General features: G+C 38.2%; 1 protein-coding gene across 3 annotated transcripts in view; it reads right to left on the reverse strand.

Moving 5' to 3' along the window:
• The window catches only part of TRAPPC9 (trafficking protein particle complex subunit 9), a 450,115-nt gene that overhangs the window by 269,117 nt on the left and 155,141 nt on the right, over positions 1-25,857 (reverse strand). For all 3 annotated transcript variants that reach the window (XM_036406474.1, XM_054515230.1, XM_036406472.2), the window contains one exon: positions 21,959-22,069. In XM_036406474.1, the coding sequence (XP_036262367.1) occupies positions 21,959-22,069 (111 nt within the window). The remainder of the gene's footprint in view (positions 1-21,958; positions 22,070-25,857) is intronic.

Consider the following 25,857-nt stretch of genomic DNA (forward strand, 5'->3'; position numbering starts at 1 on the left):
TACATTTCCACTTTATTAGACTGTGACCCTAAAATGCAAGTTTCTTTCCAGTCTAAGAATTCCCAGCATTGTCTTCTCCATCCCTGGCCAGAATCTCTGTGTAAATCTGAAATGACTGAATGTGGTAAACAAAATTGGAAATTTATTTCCCTAAATCAGTTTTTCATGTTCTCCAATCTAATTACTGCTTCTAGCATTTCACAGCCTCAACAAAGATTATAAACACCTCATCATCAGCAAATCATTATTTCCAGAAATATTTAATCTTTATTTCCAGATCACAGATATTCTGAGTTGGAAGGGCATATTACTGCTTCTTTATCTTGTGCATGTTAGTAATGTTTTCTAAAATTGCTTCTGGAAAGCCAACTTTTGTTTCCCTCAGGTTATATAATGTATTTCTTTATCATGTTCTGTACATTATTCAAGACCTTTGACAATAATTAGTTTTGCTTTAAACACTAAGAGAACAACACTGGGTTTGGAAACTTGACAGACTTATTTCTGAACTGAAGCAAGGAAAAATGTTTAAAAAACAATGAAATACATGTGTAAAAGTGAGGGATGATTATTAAGACAAAAAAAAAAACCCAGCCAAACAGCAGAATATTGCCAAAATATGTATTATTTACATTAAATTATTTTAAACCCCTGTAGGCTGTTATTTCTGTTATTTCTACACACAAGAGTGTAAATTCTATGTAAACGTATTACACACCACAATTAGCAGTGAATAAGTTTAATTTGTATGATCTGAACCAGACTTGAAAATGGATGAATTTCCAAGTGATCAGCTCTCAGCATGTTTGTTTTTCAGTGGATTCAGAAAAGCAAATTCAATTCACTGTTAGTTTTTAATTTAACATATTTACAACCAAGGAATTGCAGTTGCACACGTCTCCTGGAATCAGGAGTGTTGATAATCAACAAGGAGCAAAAATAAAACATGCAACACACCCAGAGGTACCTGTAAGGCATCACTGATGGACTTGCCAGGTACTGACAGAACTTTGGGGAGCTTAAATCAAAACTACACTTTTTTCAGTCCAACCATTCGAGGAGCTCATCAGAGTAAAAGGGGCTAGAAATAGAAAATTACAACTCCTTCCTCAGAATTGGTGTCCCAGTTCTACTGAAATAACTTCCTACTGCCTTGTTCATACAGTATTGTGACTAAATCAGTTTTTAATTGGACCCAACATTCAGTGAAGGTACCAAGGCTAAAACTTTCACTAAATTCCAGTATGGAAATCAGGAATGCAGGACCTGTTCTTCTTCCAAGCAAGAACTGAGAGCCCAGCACACATTAAATTCCTAAAGGTGCCCAAGCACTGGCAGTGGGGGATATTCCACACCTAAGAAATGGCAAAAACATTATATTCAATCTTCTTCAGTTTTACTTTTCATTCCATTTGCAATCATTTGAAGTGAAGTACAGCACAGAATACTCCACTGGCTTAAATCCCCTACTGTGAGGAACAGAATCTCAAGTCCACGGAGTAATGCCTGCAATTTCTATTTAAACAATTCCACAGTACTTCACGCCTAACTAAGGAGAATTTTTTTTTCTTTAAAAATCTATTTTAATGTTTTATTTCTGTAATTCCTGTCTACATTTCTCTGTCATGCAGTTGCTACTTCTCTATCTGAATCAGCTTAAAATAATCAAAATATTCCAAATAAAGCAAAGCAAATAATCCCTCAGGTAGTCTGTAACACTACAGTTGGAGGTTATTGTGTCACCTTAACTAAAGAAAAAGACATGTGCACTGCTTGTGTTTTCTCAAGCATCCTGCCTCTGAGGCTTAGCTGTAATTAGGATGCCACACAAACATGTTCTTGTAAATAAAGTAATTTTGAAAACCTGCTAATTTCTTTAAGATCCGAGTATTTCATTCTTGAGAGCATCCACTCACTCTTCATGCACAGATGGACACAACCTGTTTGCAGTTTTTCTTCAATGAAACTAAGTAAAATATTTTGCCAGAAAAGAGGGTACAAAAAACCTTAAACTAATCCCAAATTTTCTTTTAAGAGTATTGAGATACTGAGATATCTCTTGGAAGTAAAAAAACCAAAAAGCTAAAATCCTAATAATTCTTGATCTAAGAGATCAGACACCCACCACAAGCACTGCCATCATTTTAAAGTGACAAATTTACTTACACGTCATAAATTGACCTTCAAGTTATCAAACTCTGATTATTTTTTAATTACTATATGAAACTAAAAGAAAAATCTGAACTGGAAAAGCAGCTTCTGGCTTTCTAATATTCTTTCAACACCCCTCAAATAAAGGATAGGAAAGGTAAGGAATACACAAGATAAAACTCAAAAGCTTTCAGTGTAAAAATGTGATTGTGAATATACATACATACATCTGTCTCTACATATATCTATACATATATATCTATAGATAGATAGATAGATAGATAGATAGATAGATAGATAGATATAGATAGATAGATAGAAAGAAAAACAGTCTACAAAAGAGTGAGGCACCAATCTCTGCCATGGGTCAAACCTGGATTAAAGAGAACTGCAGGAAGCTCTCTAATAAATGGAGATAAAGCTTTATTTTAAGATATGATAATGATGAAAATTCCCCCTTAAGATAGTTAAAACCAGTGTATTTGCTAGGGAAGAGAAAACCCATGAAAGAGGGAGAATGATACAAGTGAAAGAATCTCCAGATTTTCTGGATCTAGGCAGAAGGCAAGGCAGATTTCATATCCAATCAACAAAACCACCTTAAAAAGGGATAAGGAAAAGGTCAAAGAAACTGAATGTGATAGTGGAACTATTACCTTGGAAAGAAAAAAAATTAAAACCATCAAACAAAACAAATCCTTTTTAAAAGCAACAGATCTGAAAAGGTAAGGGGGAGAAGCCATCAGGCTGGACCCCAGAAGGGCCAGTTTTTCTTGGACCCCACATTCCTTGATCATTGTAATTTCAGGGAGAACTTCCAGCATCTCCATAAGTCACTCATCAGCTGCTCTGTGAGGACCCCTCCTCCCCCTTTCATCACCCAGGACCAAGTCGCATCAGAGGCAGAGATAAATGCCTGGACTTCTAAGAGTGTTCTTCAAACACCTTTGGGAGCAGGGAGAAACAGCAGCTTAAAAAGAATCCGGTCTGAGGAAACTCAGTCCTTAAGAGAAACAGCACACTTAATACTGGGATTCTGTTCTTTGTGAAGTTACTGTGCTCCTTACAGTCAATATAACAACTTGTCTCAGGTGCAGATAAAAACTCAGAATCCTTTAGTTAAAAAAAAGGAAAGAAAAGGAAAGAAAAAAAAATAAGTAGAGGAAAGCTCAGGAAGTATTTGGTCAAAATCTTTCCCCCTGAGAAATTTTAGCAACCACTAGATTCTGTACAGCACTACAGCAGATTACACCTGTGCTAGTGACCCTGCTTGAGTAAGGGCATGGCACTATCTGACCTCAAAAGATCCACTCCAACCTAAAAGACCCTGAATGATGCTGTGACAAGACATTTCACTGATGTTTTTGACAGAGCATTCACATCCAAACCAAATTGGTCTTAAAGCTCCTAAGTATTTAAACTACATTTACTGTCACTAATGATAGATGAAGAAAAAACTTTAAATGGCTCAAGCTGTCAGGAGCATATGTTTCATACTTTAGTACATGAGGACAGAATTTAATGCCATTTTAAACAAGTGCATTTTTGCTGCAGATTTTATTAGAGAATTACCCTCCATGAGCTTTCACAAGCCTCTTACTGTGAGCCATTCATAAACTGGATTCACACAGCAAGAAAGCACAGAACTCTGTCAACAGCATGAGCACTTCATTCAGTTTCTAACTCTGCTTAGTTCTCCTGAAATATCCAGGCCTAGAATTTAACACAAACTGCAAAGCAAAATGTGAAAAAAATAAAAAAAAATAAAAAAAAACTGAACACTTTTGGTAGGTGAGCTGAAATTCTTTTAGAATCAGGTGTATGACTAACTTCCATTGAAACTTTCTGTAGTTCCTCCAAAAATAACAAAACCCATAATTATGACTTATTAAATACTTTCTGTAAACTTAAGTGAAATACATGAGAAAACATTTGCTGCTACAACTTAAATTACTATTTTCCTCTTTTCCATAATTTTGTATTACCCCTTAATCTTTTGTAATTCCTGCAACAGCAAGTGTTCAAACATAAATACTGATCAGAATCACTTTGTGTCAGGGAGAAAACACACACAGAAAAAAGGCATCCCACTGCCAATGGATCTATGATCAAAATGAAGATATAAAACTGCTGAGAAGAACAAAAACCACAGTCAAAAAGTTATAGTCAACACAATATAAAAGTCAACAAAATAAAAAACAATCTTCAGTAGATGTTCAGCTACAAAATCTAAGCAGCAAATGAATATAATTTGCTACGTAAAATTAAAGTTGAAATGCCTCAAAAAATTATGCCTTGAAAAATTACCACAGCATGTGAACACTGTTTTATTCAACCCACATTTAATTTCAGATTTCCAACAGGACTCAATTTCCAGGAGTGACCACTGGAAGAAATTGTCTTGAACAACATTGCAAATTTCTACATGACTGCAAGTTATCATTTTCATTTCAGATCACCATTGCTGATGTATTTCAAATAAAAACTTCTGGAAACCTTGAAGATGCTCTATCCAGTACCCAGCTCTGGTATTGCCATCTCCATCCAGGCAGTGCAGGTTCACCTGCTGCCAGGGTAGTGAATTCAGCACTCACCACAAACCCAGAGGAGCAGATTGTGCTCCTGCCCTTGGCCCTTTCCTGCCCAAAATATCACTCCCCACTTGGTCTCTCAGGCTCCAAATCACACCGTGCATCTCTCTAATAACATACTCACAGAATATGGGTAAAAAAACCACATGAGAGGGACTTGGTTATCCCAGGTCACCCATTAGATGAAATTACCAAAGTTTCCAAAAAATGAGCAAAATTCCAGTTCTCAATTCTGTTCTCAATTCTGTTCCTGTTCAGACATTCCGAGTGAAGAATACAGGAAAATCTGGAAAGCTCAACAGTGTGCCAGGAATTGTAGCACCCAATATCTCAGGGAAGAGAATGAGGGCTCTACAAACCCATTGAAATGGCTTCACAGTCACAAAATCACAATTTTGGATCCCACAAAGCTCTGCTAACTTTGTTTTAAATTACATGGAAGGCAGACTTACTGTCAACAAGATATAAATCCTGTCCATCTACTTAGCACAGAGAAATCCTTCATCTTATCCTTCATGCTAAAGAAGAACTAAAATTGCTGAAAGCCAATGACAGTCTTCCAGATTTTGGGTTATTTTGTTTTATATTGTAAAAGAGGCTTCTGCTCAAAGTTATATAAAGGGAAAAAAAACAAACAATGGCAAATGAAACACAGCCCTGCACAGCCCTTGAGGATGCGTGTAATTCCCAGGCCGCCATTATTTAATTATTTTTTAAATTTCTAGCTTTGTAGAAAATTCCCATTCCCAGGCATGAAACTGCAGTCCTTGTAAATTTCTGCTGAGGAAGCATAGGAAGAAAATGAAATTGTTCTAAGCAATGGGAGGAAAATTGAATTGTGCTAACATGTTCTAGTGCATGATTCTTGGACTCCAAAGCAATTGAATGCATCATCCTTGGTGCTTCAGAGTCAACACTGAATAAACATCTCTTACATCTTCTGAGCTTGCCTTGTGCTAAACTTAAGTGCTGATCTACATCAGGACTGATTTGATATTACAGTGAGAAAGCTCAGTGTTTAAAGGCTGGGAAGTTTTAAGAGTTTTTCTCACATTTCAAAAAGAAGGAAAAGGTCAAGTGACTGCTGGCTGCACCTTTGGGTGAACTCTGCCACACAGAGATGGGCTGAGTGGTTGAACATGCATCTGGGTCCTGCACCTCACTGAAAAACTGAGAATTTCCTTTCCTTTCCTTTCCTTTCCTTTCCTTTCCTTTCCTTTCCTTTCCTTTCCTTTCCTTTCCTTTCCTTTCCTTTCCTTTCCTTTCCTTTCCTTTCCTTTCCTTTCCTTTCCTTTCCTTTCCTTTCCTTTCCTTTCCTTTCCTTTCCTTTCCTTTCCTTTTTCCCTTCCTTTCCTTTTTCCTTTCCCCTTTCCCTTCCTTTTCCCTTTCCTTTGCTTTTTCCCTTCCTCTTCCCTTTCCTTTTCTTTTTCCTTTCCTTTCCTTTTTCCCTTCCTTTTTCCTTTCCTCTTCACCCTCGCCCTTGCCCTTCTCTTTCCCCTTTCCCCCCTTTCCTCTTCCCTCAGTGCCATGGTCTGATGTTCTCTGACTTTGTTGCCTTCCTTAAGGCCACATTTTGTGCCCATATCTGCAATCCCATCTCCCTGTTCAGCAGAACTGAGCTGTTCCCAGCCCCTCTCCAGCTCAGGTTTCTCCTCTGCTGCCCATGGGATGAGCATGCTGGGAGGGCTCATCAGGTCACAGCTCCCTCCATCCTGAGCCTGGAAAATGATGCTGCAGTCAACCCAGCAATTAAATTTGAGACTTCTCAGCCACTGGAAGTGCAGCAGTCACCCTCTAATACACCTACAGGAAATTAAACAATGATATCATCAGCCTATGAATAACTTTTAATTCAACCTGCTGCACCAGCAGATGCCAGGTGGCTGCATCTGTACCAATAGAGCACCTGGCCCAGGTACCAATATAGCTCAGCACAAGAAACTCTTCTGTTTATCACAGGCTTCCTTTAAATGAGCTTTTCAGCTCCTCAGGATATGGCTTGTTTCCCTCTATATCTGCTGGTAGTAATATCTGCTAATAAACAACATGACTAATACTTGATAATAAACAATAGTAGAAGTCTGCACAAACCAAACCCATGTCTCAAGAGCACTGATATTGTTTCATATCAAAACATTTGGAGGACAAATCTGATAACCTTTTAGTTACCACTGGAAGTTATGATTTAGATTTTTTTTTTTTTTTTACACTGAGGAGCAAAACACAGAGTTTAGCTGCCAATTAGTCCTACCCTGTAAAGCATTTTCTCACTAATTCTCCTAATTCATTCCACTTAGGATCTGGAACTTATAATGGAGGAGGAGGGGATGAGCTAAAAATAGCAGCAGCAAAAAAAGAAAATGAAAAAAAAAAAAAAAACAATTAGTAGGAATTGAGGAATTGCCACAGTAACCTTTGTCAGGATAAATTTAAGGTATAATGCTCCAAGATAGTTACTATGGTGACCATGGGTCCTTGCAAGGTACCTCTAATGAGAAATGCAGTATCTGTCACACAGGCAAGCAGATGCAGCAGCAGCAGCCTAACAGGCTGTTTAAAGACACTTTTCTCCCCTGCCCCATTTTTTCAAAGAGCAGCAGGAAAATAAACTGCTACTAAAGTAGTTTTACTATGTGCATTTTTTCAATTTTTTATTTTTTTCCCCACTCCTTCAGTCACTGAACTGTTAAGATCTCAGTGTAAGATTTATCCAAATTGAACAAGTTAGATTTACAAACATCATCCACTCTTTGCCTACTTTTTGCAAAATAAATTCAACTCACAAGACATCCAAAACCTCCAGGGAGTGAAAAGTTTTTACCTAGAAAAATTATATAGACACAGGTTGAGAGAAAGAAAACAAGAAAAATGTCTGTGAAAAATCTTGCATAAATTCCCTTATCTGCCAATACAATGTGCAGCTGTTAAAATTTTAAAAATGTATTTTACTAGATGGAAACTATCTCAGATTTATTTTGTTATTTTTTGTTTTTTATGTTGTTTATTTTTTTGGTTGGTACTTTCTCCAAATATACACAGGCAATACTCAAGAGTGAACAGCTTAAAAAAATAAGGTTTCTCCTTTTTCTACACAAAGTCCACTTCATTTCCAGTGTTTACAAACAAAGTCTATTTCAAATCTGGGCTGTCACTGCCACCACAAGCATCTTCATTAGAGACAAGCTTGGATTAACTTGTTACAGCACACATAAAATGACACAGTTCCCATCAGCACCCTCAATAATAAACTTCAGGACCATGAAAAAATGATAAAATGTGTGTTGCTTCAACTCCTTGGTAGCTCTCAGAGTGCTGCAGCACAGCAGAGACCTGAGACCTGCCCAAGGGGCTCCCAAAAAGAGCCATGGAAATGCTCCAGGGCTGGAGCCCCTCTGCTCTGAGCCAGGCTGGGAGAGCTGGGGGCTCAGCCTGGGTGGGAGAAGGCTCCAGGGAGACCTTAGAGAACCTTCCAGGGCCTGAAAGGGAGCGAGAAAACCTGAGAGAGCCTTTTCACCAAGGCCTGCAGTGACAGGAGAGTGGTTTTAAGTGGAAAGAGGGCAGATTTCAGTTGGATGTGAGGAAGGTGGCTTTTATGATGAGGGTGGTTCTGGCACAGGCTGCCCAGAGAAGCTGGGGATGCCCCATCCCTGGAAGTGTTCAGGGCTGGATGGGGCTTGGAACCCCCTGAGATGGTGGAAGGTGTCCTTGACCAGGGATTGGTAGTGAGTGGATGATCCTCAAGGTCCCTTCCCACCCAAACCATTCCATGTTTCTATGATTTCAAGCTACACTAAATGGAAAGGTTTGTTCAACACCACCTCAGCCTCAAGCCTGGGCACCATCACCCTCCCCAAAGCCTGGGCAGCTGCCAGGGGTAACTGAGAGAACAGCCCTGACTCACACACAGGATCAGCCCTGCTGCCACCCTCACTGCTCACACACACACACTTCACTGCAGCTTGCCACTCACAGATTTTTCTTGATCAAGTTCTGGTTTTCTTCATCCCAAACTGAATCTTCATGCAGTAAAAGAATCCTTTTCATGCCTCTTCTTAATTAGCAATAAATTACTAAACTGCTTTTTTTTGCCTTTCTCAATGCTAAAGAGGCAGCTTCTCTCCTTTTAAACGCTGCAAATTAAATACTAAAATCTTTCTTTAAGTAATACATCTAAGCCCAAAGCACTCAGGAGAACACACTGTGAAAACCAGATCAATGGTAGCTTGTGATTTAAATAGGTTAAATGTGGGTTTGGCAACTTTGCAGCCAAGCTTTTGCATTGATATTAGCAGGTGTTAGATCTCCTTGAAGCTGCAAAAGCTCTGCCAACTCATCAGGAGATGCACAACTCATTAACTCAATTTTGATATAAAAGATAGGGCTGAGAAGCTTCCCTGATGAAGTAACCCTGGAAGGAAACTTTGGTGGTGAGTATGATTTATATGTAAGGCCCTCACTTGTCAAAGGAAAAGGTTTTAGCTGAGATAATCCCCTGGCTGGGATTTTACCCCACATTTCACAGCCTCCTATTAACAGAATTAATATTCTGCCATGTGTTCTGCAGAGCTGACACATATTTCAGGTTCAACTTTAAAAAAATAAAGACAATGAATAAATACTTCAGGAAAAATCCTCCTGACCTAGTAAACTGTCAGAGCAGGAGTCAGTTAGAGAAGAAAACTCCCTCATGCAAGCAATGACTCAGTAGATTCTTTCCAAAAGAAGCTTTGTTTATAGAGACTTATACAGATAAGAAGAAAAAAAAATTAATTCTATGAAAGGCACACTAAATCTCTGGCCCAACTCTGTTCTGCTACACTCAGTTTCTCTAGTTGCAACAAATACCTGAATTTATCCAGATTATAACTGTTTTGTTGCGTAGTTTATAACTCTTTCAGCTGATTAAAAATATTAAAGCAAAGGTTTCTCTCCTGCCTTCCCCTCTCAGTTACAGCACAGACCTAAGCCCACCTGCTTGGCATCAGCACAATCCAAGGGAAAGAAGACTGAGGAGGAGAATAAGCCACAGGGGAAAGGAGAAATAGAGTATTTGAAGTACCTAAAGGAGCACCTGCCATTGGTGAGGAAAATCTTTATTCCATCCCAAAATAATCTACTATAAACAGCCTCCAAGCAGCTCCTCTCCTCAGCAATGCAAATCCTGCAACCACTGCATGTGTGGGAACATTCCAGAAACCTTCAGGTTAGGAGTCAGGAAAAAATCCGTGGACAACAGCAAAACCTTCACCAAGAAGTAAATAATTCAGTTTGTGAAGACAAGAATCAATAAACCAGTTTCCATTTAACCACCTTAACAACAGTTACACCAACCAGCAAAGTTTTATCCTGAATTGGTTGAGGGGAAAAAATACACTACCAATTATCTTGGACTATTATACTTGAAATTTTTTTATACTTCATTCTTCTATTCACAATGTTTGCTTGCTTTTATTTTCTCCTTTTTTCCCTTCAAGTGTAACATTGGATTCCTCTCTCATATCAGACAGGTTCCCTTTTGCAAATATTTTTTTTTCCTAGCACTTCCTTTCAATTTAAATAGTTTTCAAGTATCATCTTCTCAGTTGGTGAGATCATTCCAAAGAAGTGAAAACATCCTGCCTTGTGCTGATACAAAACATTCTGCTCAAAAAATACTTTTTTTGGCTCACTACTGAGCCGTAGGTAAGATTTTCACAGATGTATTAAAACCTGGATCCAATTCCTAAGAGGTAAAAGGCAGCCCTGAGCTCATCATCCACTATTTAAAGCTCAGATTTTTTTTCCACCCTGTTCATCACTCTGGATTTATTAAGACTGAAGTTCACCTGACAATTCATCATCTTGTCCTCTCTAACTCCTCACATCAGCTCCCTCCTTCACAGTCCAGTACCAGGGACTTACCCAGTCCTCTGCTCACCCCTCTTCCAACGCAATCCCAAACAAAGCTGAGCAGTTCAGGGCCCAGCCCACATTCCAGAGGGGCTCCAATGAGGACCTGAGCTCTACAAGTTATTACTCCATTTCTTAACTAATCAATAACTTTCCCTTCCTATGCCAGAGCAGCTTGGTTTTCTATCAGCTTCTGGTGGGGAACTCCTTCCCATGTCAAGAATTACATTAATTAGACCTTCCTCACTCTTCAAGCTTGTTCATTCCTGACCAGAACTTCAATGTTCTGGAAATGGATAAGCTCATAAAAATGGATTTATGAGCTACATCTTCCCTGCATAAAACCCTGTTTACTCCTTCCTTGTTCAGCACACTTAATCAATGCAGATGTACACATAAAACTGAAATAAACAGGTAAATAACCTCCTTTAGCACAAGTCACCCTCTTTCCTCCATCTTCTTATTTGACATACCAAATCTGGAATGTTTCCATGATGCCAGGATCTTTCATAGCCTGAAAGCACCATATAAGATAAGGAGTAATTTGAAGTGTATATAGGGAGGTTTTAAACACACCTCCTGCATGAGGCAGAAATCAAGGTACTACACAATCCAGACTGAGAAATGGTATCCCACTGAGGGCCAGGAAATCAAACAACTTCCAGTGATCTCATTTCAGAATTGTCAATTATACTTCAAAAATCCAAGGCTAGAGCAGAATTCTTCATTGTTATGAAGAATTAGAAAGAATGTGCATTTTTGAAAACCTCAAACATGGCAAAGCTCTCACTGGGAGAGCCACTGGAAGAGTGGGCTGGAGTGGACAGAGAAAGAGGTTGAAGAAGAAAAATTACAGATTTATCATCCCCCCCATTCCCTGCCAGGGTTAAACACTTTTATAGGGCAAATCACAAATTGTATTCAAACTTAGCAGAATACTGGTTTGCTTTTTTTAATTCAGGACCTTTAAATCTTCCCATTATTCCAAAGAAGGCATCGGCTTTTGGCCTGTGATCCCAGTTATTATGGTGGCATTGGTGAGGCGGGAAGAAAACAGAATTTCCAAATCAGCATCTGGAGACACATTTGTAACTGCAAAATGAAAATGTCATAAAAGGTTGGCTTTATATACTACAGCACTTACTTAACATCTTTCAGTGATTTTTTCAAATCACTGTTGTTTTAGCTTTTGTTTCCAGTTAATGAAAGCAGAATTAAATGGATGTCAAGAGTAAGGAATAAATTTAAGCTGATGAAGCACTAATTTTAAATGTGTGTTCTCTTTGAAGGAAATACTCACAAACCAGCTATTTTAATTATACTTTTGATCATCTAAAACAAATTAATAGAAATTGGATATTTTCATTTCCAACTTCAGGAAATCCATGCTGCACCCTCGTGATCTTTTACAGAACATCACAGAGCAGGCAGGAAGCCAAATCTGGGCAACATCTGAGTGTAACTTTCATAAATCCTTTGGCCATTAAGGCAGACATAACTGGCAGCCACTCAAGACAATCTTCTTTCATCCCATTAATGCAGCCACCGTGTCACCACAGCCACAGAACACAGCCAAGTGCTCCTCAATACAGGGAGTGCTGTGCTCCAAAATAATCTATTTATCTACAGATATTGATCAAGCCAGGTGTGACCTGGAGCTGCACCTAAACCCAAAAGCTCAGTCTCTTACTGGCAGCATAAACAAAAAATGACCTGAAATGTGTTAGGGAGGTTTTCCACAAAAAATAAAGATGATGGTTAATTGGGAGATGGACTAAAATTATTCAGTTACCTTCATCACTTTGTCCTGCAATCTCTAAAGAGTCTAAGTGCACCCAGATACCCTTCACTCCTTATGTCCAAATATCATAATAGAGCAATTTATTAGGCAAAATTAATTCCACAGAGTTTTTTCATCTGTTAGATGAACATACAAGGCACCAGGTGACAATGAGCAGAAAAAGTATTGCACCTACCTGAACCAATGGAGGAGGACTGTGCAAATTCACATTTCTCACAATAACACACTATTTAAAGTAAGACATGAGTTAGAGGTCAAAGCCTTACCAAAAAGAGGCACTATGACATCTGTAACAGCAGAAAAAACAAGGAAAAAAGGCTAAGGAAAAAAAAATTCCTCCAGAGAAGGGTAAAAAAAACCCCAAGACAGATTAGGACAAATTATGGAAAGACAGGAAGTCTTGGAGGACAAAAGAAAGCAACAGAGAAACCAGTTCCTATGGACACATGCCCATAACTGCTGGCTTTGGAAGAACAAACAAGTTTACCAATGAGTAGGTAGATTTTCAAATCAAGGAATAGTGTAGGTTGGGAGGTCCCTCTGGAAGTATCCACTCAAACCTGGAAGTTGGCCATGGAAGTTGGCCATGAAGCCCCAGGTTGGCAGCACAGCACCAGGCAAGTAAATTATTCTTTGCATTGCTGCTCCCATGCAGGCACAGAGCTCAGGGCAGCTCCCCCTGCCTTGGGCACTGCTGCATCCCACTGGGTAAGAAAGAATTCTGAATAACCTCTGCAGCAACAATCTCTGCAGCTTTCCTTGAATTCACACTACAAGGCAAGTCTGGCAGAAATTTGGGCTGTGCCAACTGTGCTGCAGCTGCACAATTCACTCCCCCACTTGTCTGAGCTCCTGTGGAGGGAACCTCTTCTCTGCCATGGTTTCACTCAGGATTCCCAAATTTCTGACATGGATTTCAGGAGGAGAGACAGCCAACAGAATATCTCAGGTGTGCTGGCCACAGGGCAGACTGGGGCAAAACAGAAATTTTGATTAAGAATCCATCTCACAGAAATACAGACAAACATGGGGAGAAAAAAACAATGTTGATTAATACAACTTTCCTTTCTCCTTCAGTGTTCAGAAACCTACAGGAAAAAAAGACAAACCCCAAAGTTCCAAGGAATCTTTTTTTCCTGGGAATATTGGTATTTTTGTATTTCATTCTAGCAGGGAAATTAGTTCACAGTGAAAGGTTGATAATGTTCACCTTCATCCCCCACTTTTTTCCATCACCCATCAATCTTAAAACATGATTTTCTAAAACTACAGTCTGAATTTATTGGTTTGAATATGTGTGAATTAAGGGCAAGCACAATTCATTTCAACTCTGATTTCCTTTAGGAAAAGTTATTTCTTCCTGTTTAGCTTGTTTTTCCATTGTAATCTAACAAAAGAAACAATTCTAATTTTTCTCACATTCTTACTTTTTCTTCCACATTCCTTGCACAGAAATGAAAACCTAATTAAAAAGTATTAGCACTTCAGTCCATCCTTTTAACATGCCTGCACTTTGTCAAATGCTTCCACAACTGTGCCTAGCACCCAAAAATTTCAATACAGAAATAATTTTTGTCAAGTATTGAGCAAATTAAGGAAGGAAAAAGTCTGGCTTCTTCTATGAGAAAAAAAGTATTAAAAAAAAAATTCTAAATCTAAATCCTGAAATCAATTACTCTGCCTTTTTTTCAAGAGACAGCTTTTGAACCCTTCAAGTCCTATAACCTGTAATCTACTTAGGATTTAAGGGGACAATGAAGATGACTGGTCTGGATTTGGAGTGATTTATAGCTCATTTAAAACTGGAACAGCAAACTCGTGCTACATCTGTGGGATATTTTGTATAAGGGCCAAACTACCCAGCCACATTTATGTTGTACCCTATTAAACTTAATGAATCCTGTCAGAGACAAACTTGGCCTGTGCTCACAAAGCTCCTGTTTCCCCAGCTGCATACACAAAATATTATAAATAGTGCAAATTGGGTCTTCTGAGGCCAAGGCAATGTTCAGAGAGGTCAGAAAAAGTGCCATGCAGGCTAGAACCAGTGAGTTAGTCACTCCTGATTTAGGAAAAGGCAACTGAAGAAGTGGGAAAAGAAAAAGAACCTTAGGGAAAGTGATGTAATATCAAAAGAGGTGCCTACCCAGTGCATACCCCAGGATTGATATAATCCATACACTGAGGTCTGGGGAAAGGAGGGAAGGGAAGAGGAGAAATAACCCCCTTTTCTCAGACAAGTCTGAGAAAGCTGACCCAAAGGAAGCTCTTCATCCAGCAGTTGGAGAAGGAAAGTTCACTCAAATACACATTTCTTGACAGAAACCAAATGCTAAATTCAAATGCAAATCACAGTAAATAGATAGTCTGGACATTCCCTATGGAAACACATCCTAACTGTTCAGGAGAAAAGGAGGATATTGCATTGGGAACAGGACAGGGAGAGGAACAGAAACATATTGCTGTACAACCTACAAGGGCATTTGTTTTGATCATGATTACAGGGATAGAACACTGGAAAAGGCCTTGCAGTTGGGAAGTGGGGCAGCTGAGGCAGATCTTTAGCAATTCCAGGAGGACACCTCAGAACCAGCCTCTGTGATGGTCTTTGCCTCCACTTCTCCATGGGGGACATGGTCTGAGATGATGCCTGAGGCCTTGAAATCTCTTCATTTCTAGATGCATTCATACACAGCTCAAAGTTCATTTTTTTATTCCCATGTTCACTTCCCTTAACCTTTCCAGGATAGCCCTCCTCTGTCCCCACCTCATACAAAGCATTAAATTGCCTTTCAATTTTACTGCACTTGTCAAGCCAAAGCCAAAGGCTTTTATTTTCACTGCTCAGCTGAATCTTCACCCATTTGATCTCCTCTTTGTCCTGTGTGCGTGACCAGAGCTGAATATCAAAATTCCCTCCTATCATTCCTTCTTTGTGTTGGCCTCTCCTGTTCTCAGATCACATCTGCTCTGTGACTGCAGAGCAGTCACACTGGGGCTCCCTGTGAACAGCCCCCAGCTGGGGTGGGACACTCCACACCTTAAAAAAGAACCAGGACCAGGCAGGGACAAGCTTGGAAGGGACCTCAGAAGAGCATCTGGTTTTTATGGCATGCAAAAGGATTCCTTGAGTGCTTCAGCTACAAAGCAGTCCAAAACTGAAATTTCTCTTTATTACTTCTTCTTTTGCTCTTTCCTTTTTTTTTTTTATTATTGTTTGTTATTTTGCAGTTCTATAGGTTTTGCAGAATCCTCCTGTAACATCTCCAGATTTTGCAAAGTGCTTTGAAATAAATATGAACATCATAACTGGTTCATAGTATGACTCTGACTAGTGATAGATATATCACCCTTTCCTACTCAAACATTTCCTTTACAATTTTTTTGTTGAAAATAACTAATTATTCACTAAAAATTATAGACTATGTTTAAAGATTGATTTGGCTATTAGTAGAAAAAGGCAAGCCTTAAATAAACTAAAAGTGTATTTAACAACTGTCAAATAAGAGACAAAAACTATTGCCCTGACAACAAAGGGTGATTTTCATGTTTTAGGTAATACAATTTGACTTGAAGGTATCTCAGAAATATCCAGCTGGCCATAGATTTAACACGAAGACCAAGGGCAACTGCTGTGAAATTTTATTTTCTCTTGACAGGAGGCAAAGCCTTAATCATAGCAGCTTTGTCTTTAAAACATAAACTGTAAAAGCAATGTATGGAAAAAATCATTAATCTCCCATACAGACAACATGCCCTGTCATAAACAGACACACAAATTAAACACTGACTTGGCAGCTGTGAGAAATAACAATCATCATTTACTTACATATGGGCAATAAATTTATTGGGGGAACTTTTAGTTCAAAATGGGGCAGAATTTTTAGTTCTTGCTCCCTTTGAAAGAGGACTTATTTCAAAGTGTTTTCAAAATGTGCATTGTTAACTAATACTGCAGAAATTGCAGTGTACCACTGCACAGACTTCACAGCTCAATTAATCAACGCATTTACATCAAATAATTAAGCAGCAGAAATGGCACTCATAATTAGTATGCACACAAAGGACTTGTAAAAAATTCTTTCATTTCCATGGATAAAAAAAACCCACCAGACTATGGGATAAAAGGTATAAAAGTGAAAATAATAAATTGTTTCTTTAATTATTCTTGTCTCATTAGAATGTAACAGAAAAAAATCAAACTGGGTGAAGTCAATACACACAAAAGTTCACTTAGCAAAACTGAGCATTATACCTATAATTCTGCTGACTATAAAAAAAAAAGAACAAAACTTACTGTAGAGTATATGTGTAAGCAAACACACTCATTTAACCCTGTAACCCTGCTAAAAGACAAGGTAAAACTGCTGACCCAGAACGGAAGCCTGAACTTGAGTGTTGACTTTGCTACAGCAGGATTTCTTCCACTTATTTTTAATTAGGCAACTTCCAATTAAAAAAAAATGAAAAGGCCAAAATTCCATCGTGTTCTTTCACATCAGCATCCCCTGGGTCACCAGCACTTGTCAGAACTTGTAAATTTTGCACAAAAGCCTCTCTGATTTGAATTACCAACAGAACTATTTCCTCATTTACCACGACCTGTCCTGTTTGCTCTTCATCTCTCAGATCCTCACACCAGTCCTGTCCTGGGCATCCCAAGCTTTAATCCCCATGGTCCTCACACCAAGGCCAGAACAGGCTGAAAAATGCAATGTGTGAATGTGCAGAGCCCAGCTGTGCAGTGTCCCACATGGGGAAGGCTGCAGCAGCCCAGCTGTGCTGTCCCACAAGGACACAGGAGAGGATTGATCTGCTCAGACCCTCCCCAGCAGCAATCTTCCCCCAGTGCACAGAATGGGGATGGGAAGGCAAGGCAGGGTGTGTGGTACAAAATGAGATATCCTGGGGCACACAACGAGATTACATCTATTACCATAAATTATGAAGTGATTTAGGCATAAATGAGGGCTGTCATGAAATTTAATTTTAATGGTTTGATAATCAAGTAAGAAACACAATAATTACCATACCTAGGGTTTTTCAATAAATTCAGATCACTGTTAGTGGCAACACTTTTTTATTCACAGACATTAATTCAATTCCCTCCAAGAGCTGTCTGCTTTATTTTTCCATGTCAGAACAACCTGTTGATTACCTCATTGCTGGGATAAACAAGCTCAGATTTCCCACTGATTACATTCAAAACACTTGCACTTTGCTCACTGCAAAACTCCTTTAACAGTGCAGCTGACTGCTGCAATAAACATCTTTTATTCTTCTTCAAGAAATTGGAGACTCAGCTAGTCCAGAAAAAAATCTCTGGAGGCTGAGCTTTCCAATAGCAACATGAGAGAATTTGCTTCCCTCATCATCATCACATGTCATGTGTTCCACTGGAGAGGTGAACAAAACATGTTGATAGCACTGGGTGACATTTGAACTTAGCTGAAGACATTGCCAACACCTCAGCACCACTCACTGCAGCCAGAACTTCCACAGAGTAACTTGGCTGACACCTTTTCATCAGGACACCAGGTCTCCAAGTGCATTTCCCTGGGGATATTGAAGTTTAAAAAAACTCCTGCAGGTGTAAAGCAGCAAAAATTAATTTGAGTTGGAATTTAGCTTTGCAATGAAGCCTAAAATTATTTTCAGGAGTTCAAGAAATGACCATCCAAAACTCTTGCTCCTCTGTTTTCTTCAACCAACCTCACAGGAAAGGGAGGACAAATCTCCTGTCTTTTCCTTCTCTACTCCAAAGAAATCTTGGTTTTCTTCTCTCTCCATCATAATATCGTGGGAAAAAAAGACCTCAGACTAAAACATGTCACTAATTGTCCCACAATGGGATAGGAAGGAACATTTCAAGTCATGTGGAAAGCAGAGATGGGAATATGAAGTCTCTAATTAACATCCTGGGATATAGGGGAAAAAAAAGGCTGCTCCTTTCATTTGTTTGTCTGCAAAACAAGCAATGATGAAAGACAGAAAGATGAGCGAACAAAATAATCACTGAGCCCAAATTATCATTTCTGACTATAAAATGACAGGGAGCAAAATGTTTCTCTATCCTAAAATAGAGGGAGAAGAGTGTCACTTCCCAGAAACACTGCTTATATATATCTCCAAGAAGAGCTACAATGCACACAGTAAATAATCCAAATTATTGGCATAAAAAGTACAGCAAATTATAAATTTAAGCTTTTCTGAAAGCTAAAATGATAATTTTCCCTAGTCAGCAGAATAATCTTACTGTAGAAAAAGGCATCTATTTTCCAGATAGTCTTTTAATGGCCTAAAGGATGTCACTTTTCCTAACTAGTATAATACCAGTTTTTCCTGACATATGCAGTGTTATTGTAGCAGCTATTATTGCCCTGTCTCTAAGTTAATTGAAGCAAACTGCCTTTCAGACCTTAAAATAAAAATATTGTGGAGCATTCTACACATTTGATTCATTTTACATGGATACAAATAAGACAGAAAACAGGACAGTGTTGGAATGCACCAAATAATGTGGATACTACAAAATGGATCCCAGGGACTCCTCTTGATGGGCTCAGAAAGGTTTGGCAGTGCCAGCACTGATCTGCTGACAATCCCAAATTTTTTTGGGCATTTCTGTTTTGATCTCCTCGCCCTTCCCATTGCCAGCACCATGGTCAATTGTACAGATTCATTATAAATCAAATTATATTATAGAGAGTGTTCTAATAAGTGCAGCACCCATCAGGATTCCTCATTTTCCATGGGAGCAATGAAAGAATCCCCTACAAATTCCCTCTCAGGAGGGAAAAACTTACATTCTACAGTGACCACTCTGTAATAGAGAGAAGAGAAGCAACACATCAAAATTTCCAAGTTATTTTACTTTCTAAGCATCCAAAGTGGGAAGCAAAAGAGGCCAGAGTAAGCAGGATGCAGCATTATCCTTCTTTGTGAGTCTGGAGACAGAGAATATGAAAACACTTAGAGTCCCCAGCAATAACAAAAGGGACAAAGAAAACAATTTCCTGCTACCTCCACTCTGTCAGGATGGGAGATTTCAAAGTGAGGGTGATGAATGGAGACAGAGTAAATTACAAAAGGAAGAGAAAATGACCAAAGCTGGCAAAAAGTAGTAATTTCAATAAAGGTAGAATGAGGCAAACATTAAGAATGAGGGCAGCATCAAAAAAGGTACAGGGGAAATGAAAGAAATAATGACCTTGATTGAAAAGCCTCTCTTGAAATATTAATCTGGTATTAATAACAATATCCAAAGAAAAAAAAATTCCTAAAAGGAGACTCCAAAAAAGAGGGATGTGTTGAAAAGCTTGGTATACTTGGGTTGAAAACCTTGGTTCAAAAGCAGATTCCAGGGAATGCCTGCCCTGTATTAAAAAGCAAATATCTGGAGCCATTGCTTTAAAAGGGAAAAGATTTCTCCTTTTTTTTTCTCTTTCCTCCCCCCTCCACAAAGTGCAGCAGAAGCCTTTTCCTAGGAGCAGGGAGCTTATTTTAAAGCCCAGTGTATGTTTCACCTGCTTTTCTGAAGTAGATATATTGGAATTAAAATTAAAACTCATGCCAACATAGGAGCCATATACACAGTTTTACAATGAAAAGCACTTACCTTCAAGAAATAGATAATAAATGAGTTTAGAACCAATGGAAAACTGTGCAATTTCTAACTAACATGAAAAACGTATTTTGCAATAAGAATAAAAATAACTTTAAGGGTTTAAATACCTGCAACACATATACAATCTCCATTGATAAATGACTGTTTCAAAAGACTTATTGAAAGGGTTTAAATCCATTACAATGTAATGATTTAAATATATTTAAATTTAAATCCATAGGAAATAAAATTCAGTCAAAGGGATGCAAAGAAATTTTATAACGTGATTTGTAGCCTAATTTCTATCTGTTATATATTGTCCCAAAAACTGGGAATGAAAAATTTCCAGGGGTTTTAAAACTACAAAAACAATGCAAAAAACCAAGAGGAATGAAGATAAAATTATAGAACAATATAGATAGGAACAAGAATATTTTGGTGACTGTTTATAGCATTCACACTCTCTGATAAAATCCCTTCACCCAGGATTTTTCTCCTGGGAAACTGGGAAGCCTCAGAGAAAAAGGAAAACAATTCTGATCTCATTTGCTTTTCCTGTGTTTTGCTCATGTGGAATGTGTTTGGAGATTGTTTACCCACAGGTGATTGTTTCATTGGATTCTGCTGTGAGTTGTTTTCACTCATTGGCCAATCAGGACCAAGCTGTGTCAGGACTCTGGAAAGAGTCACAAGTTTTCATTATTAGCTTTTTAGCATTGAGTATCTTTTCTGTATTCTTTAGTATAGTATAGTATAGTAGAGTATTCTTTAATATAATATAGTAATAAATTAGCCTTCTGAGAACATGGAGTCAGATTCATCATTCCTGCCTTTGTCAGGACATTCCCAGCAAATACAATAACTGTTTAGACTGCTTTTTAAAAAAGAAAAAAGGCAATTCTTTCCAAATAAAAAGAAGAAGCACTGTATGTTACTGATGGTTTTGTCCATTGCTTGGTAAAGTAAAATTCAACCTGAGTCTGAGTCAACACATTTCCACTTGGTTGTGCTTTGGGAGTCACCAAGGCAAAAAGGATTTCAAATGTGCTGCTATTTTACCTATTCTGTAATTCTTTTTGACAGCTGCATTCCTTGCAATTAACATGGTTTGACTTTGAACTTAATATTCAGCCAGGGATTTGCAGACATCAAAACATCTCTCTTTAACCAAGTTTCTGAGCTGCAGGCCTTAAACTCTCCCAGGGAAGGGAGCAGTGCAGGGAGCCCAAAAACAAGATACCCCTTTCCACTTGTCCACATTATCACCTTTCCAGGATGAAATTGGAATTCAGATGCAATGATCACCTGAAGGAGATTAATCAGGCAGCCTTGGGCTACAGCCAGCAGCAGGAACCTGAGGCAGGTGTGTAATGGCAAATAATGGTTAATAATGAGCTGAACATCACTCTAGTAGGGTTGTAAGAATCAATACCCACAACAGCCTGCTTGATCTGAAATATATTTTCCCACAGAGACTGGAATTGCTTTTTCTTCAATTCTATTTTTCTTTCCTGGAGTTTTCTTTGTAGGAAAAGTGAGGAAATGGCTGGGGAACCACATAAAGAAAATTTAAAAGAGGGAAGGGATAACAAACCACTGAGATCAGGTTTTAACACCAGGATTACATTCAGAGCACATGGAAATTACATTCATACACTCTACAAAAGTTAAATGAGCTGTACACCTCAGTACCAACTGCTTTGTATTTCATTATTTCCAGTATCACTACATGAAGAGCCAAAATAAATTTACTTGAGATATTGCTAAAACTTAGTGATGCACCTCCAAGAAAGAAAACTTTTATATTCTTTAACATGTGTACAATGTTTAAAAAGAACAACAGGCACCTAAATGTCATCAATTGTGTACAGGAAAACACCAGGGCTAACTCTGGGCCCCTTTGGCAGTGGCAGCACTCACCGCTGGCACTCCCCGGCGTGCAGAATTAAATCCTCGTTGTTCCTGGCACTGATGGTCAGCTCATGCTCTGTGGAATTGAAGACATCAAGAAGGAGGTGGCACTGCCTGGTGCTGTTCAGATGGAGGGAAAAAAACACCTTTTCAGTGATGATATTATTGTATGTTTATCAAAATTAGTATTTATACATGGATATAAATATATATACAAAGAATACATACATTCACATAGAGGTTTTATCTCCTCCTCCAATTGTAAGAATATCCTTACAAAAACAAGCTTTTTAAAAATAGATTTTTTTTTTTGCTAGAGTTAAGCACAAGGGTACATCCTAAAGAGAAGCAGTCCCATGACAACTCTGCCCTGCACAATATCAAGCCCTACAGCATTTGTTCACCTCTCTATATTCTCACTTTGCAGCTTTCACGCTCACTTCTGTGGAGAAAGCCACAGACATTTTTCAGTTCTTTAAGCCTTCCCATAAAAAGAAAAAAAAAAGGACTTGCATTATTAAGAGTTGCATTATTTTAAATTACCTTGACATTACCTCTTTAAGACACAAATTTGCCAGCAAAAATTTAAATTGGTTTAAGTTCATTATAAAGGAGAAATTCCATTTCCATGGCTTGTCTACAGACCAAAACAAGCTGGCAAAGGGAGCACTTAACTTCGAGAGGAACTTCTCTGAGAAGAAGAACTCTCCCATCTCTGTAAGACAGGCAAACACAGGCACTTCTCACAGAAAAACTTAACATTTGTTGGCTACTATCCTTCAAATTCAAATTTCCCCAGATACATTTGATAGAAATACACCAATTGCATTTCTGGTAACCTCAGAAAATCATAGTTGTAGAATAGAAACCTTACTGCAAAAGTTAATTCCAATAAACCTTTTCATTGTAATTATTATTTTTATAATAGTCACCATTCTTATTAATTATGTTCATACTAATAAAAATAATAATTTATTGTTTAATACAATTAAGTGTTAATATTTTCAATTATTTTATTCAAATTAAGATTCTGGAAAACTTTATTTTAATTTACAACCTTTTCTTTTTTGTGAGAATAAGCAGAAATAGCAGCATTGATGACAAAACTACAATACACATGAAAATTTATTGGAACCAGGTAGCAAAATGCCAAGTACTATCAGACAGCTGCAATAACACTTTACCAATCTATCTTTAATTCCAAACTTCCCAAGAGGCTACTGAACAACCCAGAAATATCCCCAAAAGGGAAGAAAGAGGAATATTGGTGAAAGTTGTCAGAGTCATCCTTCAATGTTAATGATCAAGCTACAGCTGTGTGTCTAGAGCAACCAAAAACATATATTTATATTTATAGCACAGTAGTTTACAAATGAACTGAAATGCCATTCCAAAGGCAATTAAACCTACTCTGAAATAGGTTCTCTGGTCCATAATACAACTCTGTTCTGAAAATCAAAGAAGTTCCTTGCAGAGCACACAGAGGAGGAAATGCTTTGCCAACCCTTGGGTTGGGAACACTCCCAGGACAAGCCCAGGAGGTGGAGGTTGAGGTCATCAAGTGACAATAATGTCACCTGCAGCCAGGCACTGCAGGACAAGCAAGCACTGCTGGGGTCAGGATCAAGTCTCTTAGGAAAAATTAAAAAAAGCAAAAGTGGGGGTGGAAGCTTTTTTAATATATATTTTAAGAGATTTCTCTCTCTTTGTAAAACCCCAATGACTACTGAGTATAGAGGGGGATGCAGGGAGGCAGCTGAGTGCCTGAAGCAAACTTGTCAAAACTTAAGCATTTAGAAGAGATAAGGAGATGTGGCTCTTGTTAGAAACTTCCTTCCTCAGAACTCACAAGAAAGAAATAACTGGGAGGGCAGTGCTTGAGTCAGTTACCAGGAAGGAATGGAAAAGAAAAGGGGGAACAGCTTTTTTTTTTTATTTATTTTTTTATCAACTTCGACCTCATCTTTGGCAGAGTGGGACGAGACCTGTGAAGTCTCAGACAAACTCTGCCTCTATAGCAGATACAAGGTGATGGTCTGGAAGAGCAACTTCCAGTGCAGATTAGTTTTAAAAACTTCATGTGGAAGGAATTTGTTATTTCTGCCACAGCAAACCCAAACAAAAAACATTCAAGCCTCCTGCAGTATCTTCTGGCAGCAAAGCCAAAGTTTTGCAAATAAAACAAATCATGCCACAAAGGACCTACACAAGCAGCTGCCTTTCAGGACTAAACAATATTGATTTTAAAAATTCCCAAATATGAATTCTTGAAAATTATTCATCACCACGACATTTATTTCCTCCTGTTCCAACACTACACAAAATAGACATATAGGAAAAAAATCATTCTTTCCTTGTAATTTTAAGTAAATTCTCAAGGGAAATCTTTAGGTAAAAAAATATAAAACTTGAAGTTACAGAATTATTACAGTACCTTGAAAACTTAGAAGAAAAAGACATTAGTGTGAAATAATGGAAAGTAACATTAAGACTGTAGGAAAAGGTAGCACTAGATCTTCAGAATAAATACAGGACATTATCAAAGAGACTATTACAGCAATGAAAACCAAACACAATTAAAGATTAATTTTTTTTTTTTTTTTATTAAAACAGGAAGCTTCAAACAGAAGCTCCATCCAAGTAAGGAAACCAAGAAAGCATCAGCTGTGGAAAATCAGATGTAATGCCAAAAGAAAATTTTAAAAAAATGAAAAAAAGAAACCGTGACATTTTTAAAGAACAATTTGCTGAAGATCTGAGAACTAGCAGGAAGTTTTTTCCTTTTTTGTTCTTTAACATTCTGCAATCAGTAGGACTGTGTAGAACTCATGATGCTGAGTTAGGAATGTTCCAGGAAAACAAAGAATTAACAAGAAAGCCAAAAATTAATATAAATTTTTTCTCCTGAAGAACATACAGAAGGCCATCCTTTGCAAGACAGGAATTAAAGAACTTATTTCAGTGTCAGTAAAGGAGATTTAAGAGGCAAATCATATTCATGCAAGTTTGATAAAGGAACTCCAGTAAGATTTTGCTGAATTCCTACATTTAAGTGCAGTCAGAAATATGTTGCTTAAACCAAGCTCTTTACCAGAAAATTTCAAACATCAAATTGTTTTAAGGATTTGAAGGCAATTGACCAAATCTTAGACCATTTGTGCTGACCTCAACACTATGTAAATCAGTTTTTTCTAAAATCTGCCAGCTTACAAAAAAACCCTTAAACCACTCAAAGTAATAATAAAGCTGATTACATTATATACCATAATGCCCTACTGACATGTTTGGCAGAGAAACCCCAGTCATAAGCCACAGATTTCTGGAACTGGGAAAGACTTGCCCATAAACACACAATTTCTTCTCCCTTTCCCAAACTATCCACCACCATGTAATAGTTTACACTAAATATTTATTTGGTTGAGGAGGGTGGAATTTGAGTCCTCCAAGTTTAGTTAAGTAGCTGTTAGCTACCATTCATCCCAGAGAAGGCAGAGAACAGCATCCCCCAACATTTTCAACATTCTGAAGTGTCCCCAGTGGCTTCCCAGTCTTTTTTAGGGGTCATTATTTGTAACCAGCCCCTTTTGAAGGTTTGGGATGAACACATGCAGAATAAATCAGTTTCTGTTTGGGTGGGGTGGGGTGGTGGTTTAGGATGGTGTCAGACACACAACATGAAACCATCACCAGCTGTGCTGGACCAGGAACAGACACCAGGATACAGAACAAAAGTTCATGAGAGGGTTTGACTCTTCTTCCCATCTAATGGGAAGGAAGGAAGTCTGGTCCAAAAGCTCAGCCTACCAAAAAATCACAGCACTCAAAAAATTTTCCCATTTTAATAATCTTCCTGATTTGTTCATGATGCTTGCTTTTGAAAAATTTTCCATAGATGTCATGTTCAAGAT

The sequence above is a fragment of the Molothrus ater genome, chromosome 1 (assembly GCF_012460135.2).
Source record: "Molothrus ater isolate BHLD 08-10-18 breed brown headed cowbird chromosome 1, BPBGC_Mater_1.1, whole genome shotgun sequence".
NCBI lineage: Eukaryota > Metazoa > Chordata > Aves > Passeriformes > Icteridae > Molothrus > Molothrus ater.